Source organism: Sinocyclocheilus anshuiensis, unplaced genomic scaffold (genome assembly GCF_001515605.1).
Source record: "Sinocyclocheilus anshuiensis isolate Anshui unplaced genomic scaffold, SAMN03320099.WGS_v1.1 scaffold1823, whole genome shotgun sequence".
NCBI classification, from domain to species: Eukaryota; Metazoa; Chordata; class Actinopteri; order Cypriniformes; family Cyprinidae; genus Sinocyclocheilus; species Sinocyclocheilus anshuiensis.
Genome location: NW_015549711.1, coordinates 333,225 through 340,258, shown reverse-complemented (window position 1 = coordinate 340,258; position 7,034 = coordinate 333,225). Strand labels below are relative to the sequence as shown.

The following is a 7,034-nucleotide window of genomic DNA, read 5'->3' as shown; positions in this document are numbered from 1 at the left end:
ACAAATTAAATAGATAATTTGACACACAGCTATTGCTAAATAAGGGTGCCGTGGCAGAGCTATAGGGAGCCACATTGTTTGTCCGACACTCCAAATCTGCACAAAATTTCACAATCGGAGCCCAAGAGCTGTTGTTAGCTTATCACAGGTTTACTGCCACCTTTGCTGCTATGCAAGAGTAATTATCTGTGAAAAACCAATTAAATTTGCATTGTAATAAAGCTGAGATTACAAACGTAATTCATTTTCAATTATGAGGAAGCACCGACAAAATTATTACACAAGAACGGCCAACTACCTCAGTAAAGAGGCTCATTTAGGTAAAGTCTTGCATCATGTATTATATATTCTGCATAAATATGTAACAGACAAGCAGTTTTAAGTTAAATTTGCTTTATTGTCCTTCATTTCGTCTGTTTCAATAGTCACAAAGAATTTGTGCTAGCAATTTACATAAACTCCTCTCTGTGCATGCATTGTAACAAGCTGGTATTATTACATGATGGCTCATGATCAAAATTTCTAACATTTAAAAAAAAAAAAACTTCGTGCAACTGAAATGTGCTGGAAATAATCACTTGATCACTAGGAGGCGGCATCTTGATTTTGAGTCGTGGATTGAAGAGGAAGCCCTGAGGGGTCCTGACGGGATGAGCGACGGACACCTGACGTGGGCAACTCCAAAAGCGTCTGAATGGTCTGAGCAATGCGAGTGAGCCCCTCTTCCTCCAGAATCAGCTGCGGCGGACACAGTGTGTCCTAGTGGGATTTGATGATAAAAAAGAATACCAATATAAGTTTGTTTACACAAAAAAAGATAATAAAATAAGCAATAAACCATCTTGGCATAATCAGACGGCTCTAGGAACATTGCTTCTTGTATTGCATGCCCTGAAATCTGCAACATATGCTTCTAAGAGGAGATGCTAAAGGGTGAAGTACACTCTGTTTAGACAAGCAAGATCCTAGACCTCAATATTAAAAGCTTTCCATGCACCTAAGGATGGTTGAGACATGCAACTCCCATCTGTCATCTCAAGGACCCACAACATGCAAGATACTCCTCAGATGCAGACATGATCACATAAGCAAAGTGGCAACAAGAGGCACTTGTGACAGTCTGAAACACGTGACATAGGAAGGGCAGGCAATGCATGCAGCACAGCACTTGATCGCAAAATCATTTCTTTGAATTGCAGACGCTATCGCACAGCAGTGGCATTTAAGACTCCGTCTCTCAGAGACGTAGCTACGTAGTTATAGCACTTCACAGAGAGGATGCCATTTCATCCCAGGGTGAAGTACAGTGAGTGGAGCATTACAAGCCAGCACTTCACCATCTTGAAAATCCATCATGCATTCCAATTATTAAGTTCAGTCAACCTTAACCGTATACATTAAGTATAGATTATGTACGAGTTGCATTTGATAAAAGGCTTTTATTACCATATTCAAGATGTATATCACATGCAGTATACATCGGATTTTGCAGTAAGCTCATTGCTTTAACACAATAAAAGTGCAGCAGTATTACAGTGTGAACGTATTATGTTTTTAACCCTCTATTGTGCCGTGTGGCCATATGGAAACAATGCACTTTTCAGAAAAAAACAATGACGTGGCATTGTTGAATTAAAATCAGTCTTTAAAGAAGCCAATAATGTTGTTTTGAAGACATGTAATTTGTTTTTTCTGGGGGTCAACACACGCTCAAGAGCTCTTCTTATTGCCCTATTAAAAAAATTTCTTCAACATCTGGGTTTTTGCTGCTTCTCTGTTAAAATGGGTGTTTATGCTCATATATTGTCAATATATTGAAAATATGAATGCAGCCATATGGCAATTGGCAGTGATGGATTTCTTTATTGTTAGGGGCGCCAATTAGTACTGGAATTATTTATTTGGAAGTGGTTTTTGTAATTATAATTATGTAGAACTCAATTATGATTTATGTGATTCATGTGCTCAGAAAAGTTAAATAATACTGAAATTCCATGAATAAGAGTGCATGATGACTCTACCTCAGAATAGTATTATAAACAAAGAGTTTGTAGTTCCAAATGCACAAACTCATAAAAGAAACATACTTAATTATAGGAGAATTCTGAAATTAAAATTTATTTTCTTTAATGGTAGAGACATTTTTTTAAACGTTCCATAATTACAAGAAAAAGCAACACCATAGAGGGTTAACTAGCAACTGTTCTCCCCTATGAACACAAAGCACTTTATAATGTCAAAGTGAAAAATGAGCTGGCCAGTTAATTAATAAATAATTAAAAATAATAAACAGAACACAAATGAGCACATACGTATGCTTTGACACACTTTAAGTACAGAAGTAACCAAAATAATTGCTTGATGAAAGTATGCCTGCACGCAGATAAGGTGCTTCACATGATTTCAGTGTAACTGCACCTGTGTCTGATAGCATCCTAATCAGTGCATTTACACCGTAACACTGGCAAGTGTGATAGGAAGAAAGTCTCTGATGATTTAAAAATGCAGTTTGCTCAGAGAAATGACATTAGTCTATTTTAAGTGCTGATTAATTGTACAAATGCTTGAAGCAGCTTTACAGTTCTTTCGAACACTTCCTGCAGAGTCAGTGTCTACAGACAAAACCTGAACTGTTGCATTTAAATAATAAGCACTGTGTTTGAAAAGAAGAATGAGCTAAAGCTCCATTGTCACTATATGACCAATAATAGCTGGTAAAGTAGCGTTTACTTAGTGTGTGAACACTTAAATGCTCACTTATTTTCTTTGTTACTTTGATTTGTTCTTGGGTTTGTAAAGTTGTTTGTGCTGATGGGTGGCAGTATATTTTCATCTAAAGAACAGTTCTATCATGCAGTTATATATCAAAAAATCTTACAGTACATTGCATTTTATATGAGCATGAACTGTATGCATACCATTCTTAAAGAAATGAATACTTTTATTTAGTAGACGCATTCAGTTGATCAAAAGTGACAGTAACAACATCAATAATGACACATTAAAGATATCTATCAAATAAATTTGTTCTTTGGAACTTTCTATTCATGAAAAAAAACGTATCACTGTTTCCACAAAAATATGTAGTACGACTGTTTTCAACACTGATCATAACAAATGTTTTTTGAACAGCAAATCAGCATTAGAATTATTTCTGAAGGATCATGTGACACTGAAGACTGGAATAATGCAGACTGCTGAAAACGGAAAACAGTTCTATTATTTCAAAATATTGGTTTTTACTGTATTTTTGATCAAATAAATGCAGCCTTGGTGACCACAGGAGACTTCTTTCAACCCCAAACTTTTGAACGGTAGTGTATAAACTTAGCTGCCAGTATAAACAAGCACACACTAGGGTCCACAAATCTCAAAAAGCATTTTCCTGATTTTTTTGCCCAACGTTTCAAATTCTGTTATCAAGCAAATATTATTTTTAGCAATCAGTAAAAAAAAATGAATGGAAAAAAAACATTTTAAAGTGCTCCTATTATGGGTAATGAAAGGTTCATATTTTGGTTTTGGGAGTCCCCAGCAACAGGTTTGACATGCATGCAAGGTCAAAAAAACACTTTCATTGTCTTATAATATGCATTTATTTTTACCTTATTTGCTCAAGACTCCCAAACTATTCGTTTTTCCAAACCCCTCCTTTGCATGACGCTAATCTGCGGTGATTGGTCCGATTGGTCTCATTTTCCTTTCATCATGCCTGTAATGCCTGATAAAGCAGCGTTTGTGAGCGCAGTGCTGCTTTGTGTACAGTTACCGGGGAAACCGCTATTTTACCGCCCCAAAAGCGGCACCTAGTGGCAAAGAATGAATTTGCATTTTCATTCAGACCAACGCGAAAAGACCAACAAGTGGGCGGGCAATATGCTAATGTTTCATGTTGAAGTCAACATGAAACGGCTTGGGAATTGGGATTCGTTTTAAAAACGACTCGTTTCAATGATTCAGAGTCGACTCTTTCTTTTGAGAGGCAATAACTTTATACATGGTGTACTTTCAGATTTTAAACTTTCCAGGATGTTTTCATTCACTTCAAGCTGTGTTACACACTGCATGAAAGGTAATTTTCAAAAATCCATAATAGGGGCTCTTTAAAATTTGATTTTGTTTTTGTAATTTGTACATTCTTTTGCTTTAACAGCAGCAGCACTCTACTGTCCACAGGTCTGTGGGGAAAAAAATTATTTTCAATGTGGTCTTAGACTTTGGACCCCACTGTGCAGCATAGTGTATACTTCTCTTTTTCTTTGTTTTCTACTACCCACACAATGGATCAACACTTACCTTTTGGAAAAGGGCACAGAATATCTGGACTCACTAGCTACAGAGACGAGATGACGTGAGGATTTCATCCTCAGCAGAGAGACAAAGAACTAATGCAGAATTAATCATGAGCAAGAGCAACAGTCAGTCATGAACATTTGACAAAAGCACATGTAAAGCAGCAGACAAAACATAAAAATCAGTGTTTCAGTTTTTTATTCATTTCTTTACAGACAAAACAAATCTTTATATCAATATAAAGTTCTTAAATACACAGTATTTTATAAATATTACAAAATACATTTCATGTGTTGCAACAGTTTCCACTAGGTAACATTTGGACGGAAACATTCATGTAGATCTAGTGCCTTCTAAACTGAGTCTAGCGTATGTCATCCTCTGTAAAATCCTTCAACATGTAGCACATCACAATCCTTGTTTTCATATGGCTGAAGCATCTCGAGCAACTATCTATGCTAAATGTGAAGTCTGAGTTTATCATCAGAGTGGACATTTTAAATGAAAATGACTATTATGATTAGCTTTAGCATTGACAACAATGTACAATATTATAAAACCTCATCAACTTACTTACTCCTGAACAAACCCTCTTAAAATATGTTTAAGACATCGTAGGGTGAGGGATGATGTGTTGGTAACTAGTTATAGCATATCCCTTCACCTAGCCTAATTTCCCAGTCTCTCTCTCTCCTCTTATCGTTCTCTCCAGATGAGAGACTACCCATTAGTAAACTGTCAGCAAAGCTCCTAGATCACATTAAGTAGGCACGGAATACAAAAGCAACATCAGCATACAGCACCGGGGAAGATGGGTGCTCATGGCAAAACCACTACGGCCGCATTTAGAAACAGGAAATGGCAGACGAAGAAGGCTGTGGAGAAGCATGACTCACAACCATTTCATCTTTAATTTAAAAAAATTGTGTAATTTGTCATTTGGCGATGTATGCATAGCCATATTGTGCATCCACACATGCAAATTAAAAAAACGAAATTAATGTCCACAAATTTTTTCCAGCTTAATCTAAATTATATTACTCAATTAATTTGTTTCCGTAATGTGCTCAGTGAGACTGGGTTTCCACCAAATGCAGCTTCAGCAGAACATAAATAAACTGAAACAATCACTTAATCTTCAACTGCTTGCATATAAGAATTATATTAAAGATGCTCTCAAGAAAACCAAAACGAACATTCAAAACAAAAAAAGTAACAAGTTAACACAGCTTTGAATCATATTAGTACCGTCAAAAAGTGTTTAAGTAACAGCACTGCCCTCTGATGGTCACAGTCAACAAAATAAGAAAAGGAAAGTGAAACAGTCCACTCAGCCCTGACCCTAACAGATTTCCACAACGTGTGAATTAAACCAAATTCAGCTGAGAAGTACCATCACCACACTGTTAGCCACTGTTAAACAGACTGTTTACCAGATGCTACAAACTCATTTGCACTGCTGCGTGAACAGAAGGAACCTACAAGCTTCTGAGGCACTTCAATGAGGACCAAATACAAGCCATTTTAAAGCCCTTCAAGAGATTAAAAAAAAAAAATGGGATGGGGAATTTGTGCCAGTGCTTTAAAACTCTTAGGATAACAAGATCCCTTGCAAAGACCACTAGAAGGTGTATAAACTATCCTGGGATCAACAGTGATGCTAAGGCAATCAGGTGGAAAAGCCCTTCATGAGTGGAAACCGTGTCTATGTACAGATAAATTCCACATCCTCTATAAAAAAGCAGTATGTGGCCATTAATGAGCTGTTTATGAGCATTTTGGTGTCAAGACGTCTGATAATTTGCAATATATTTAAATATTTCACAATATAACTAACCTTTTAAGATATCTGTAGGGAGCTTTAACGTGTAAGATCAAAGGCATTATGGGTAAGGTAAATTTGCTCTGATATATATATATATATATATATATATATATACGTCAGACGTCGTCAACGGTGTGTGTGACAGTGTACACAGTACAGAGATGATGGACTTTAAAATCCATTACATTTACACACTGATACTCGCTCACACTATGCTATAAGGTGGCAGTAGAACAGATAGAGCAAAGCCATGAGGAGAGAGTAGAAGAACAGGAAGCCGGTGGAAAAAGGGGAGGAAGGAGAGACAGAGGGAGAGGTGCCGCCGTTGTCCTCGTTCACCTCCTCCTCTCCTCCGGCTATTGCCAGGAGCGCCGTCACACAGCGGTGCACTGCAGGTAGCTTACTACACAGGATATCAGACGCTAAACACAACTCCATCTGAGAAAGAGAGAGACAGACAAAAGGACAGGAAGAACAATGCAGAGGAGACAAACAAAGAAGTTTGGACACACTGTTGAACAAAGACAAAATTAAAGCCGGATCACTTAAAGGGATAGTTTACCCAAAATAAGAAAATTCTGTTATCATTTACTAACCTCTATTCGGAACATGTATAACTTACTTTCTTTTTTTTCTGCAATATAAATTGTAATATAAAAAATAAAGGAAATTATCACTAGATTACTTAAATAAATAGCAATATTTGGAAACATTTGGAATAGATTAATCATTCTAGAATGATTTGGGAAATTTTGTTGATGAGTGCATCAGCATGTTGAATACTTTTTTGTGCAAACCATCCTTTTATTGCTAAAAGTTTTGGGAAAACCTTAAAAAATTCACACTTCAGTATAACCTTTACAGAAACCAACTTAAACCTATTTTTGTAACAAAAAAGCAAACAAATATATATATA

The 7,034-nt window shown here is 36.5% G+C and overlaps 1 protein-coding gene across 2 annotated transcripts in view; it reads right to left on the bottom strand.

Annotated features, from left to right (window-relative positions):
* Positions 1-405: 405 nt before the first annotated feature.
* LOC107660715 (leucine-rich repeat and calponin homology domain-containing protein 4-like) overlaps positions 406-7,034 on the bottom strand; it is a 61,133-nt gene continuing 54,504 nt past the window's right edge. The window contains exon 18 of one of the 2 annotated variants that reach the window (XM_016450113.1): positions 406-759. In XM_016450113.1, the coding sequence (XP_016305599.1) occupies positions 586-759 (174 nt within the window). In that variant the 3' untranslated portion in view covers positions 406-585. Of the gene's footprint in view, positions 760-5,565; positions 6,557-7,034 lie in introns of those variants that run through there. The other variant, XM_016450112.1, reaches the window with a different exon arrangement.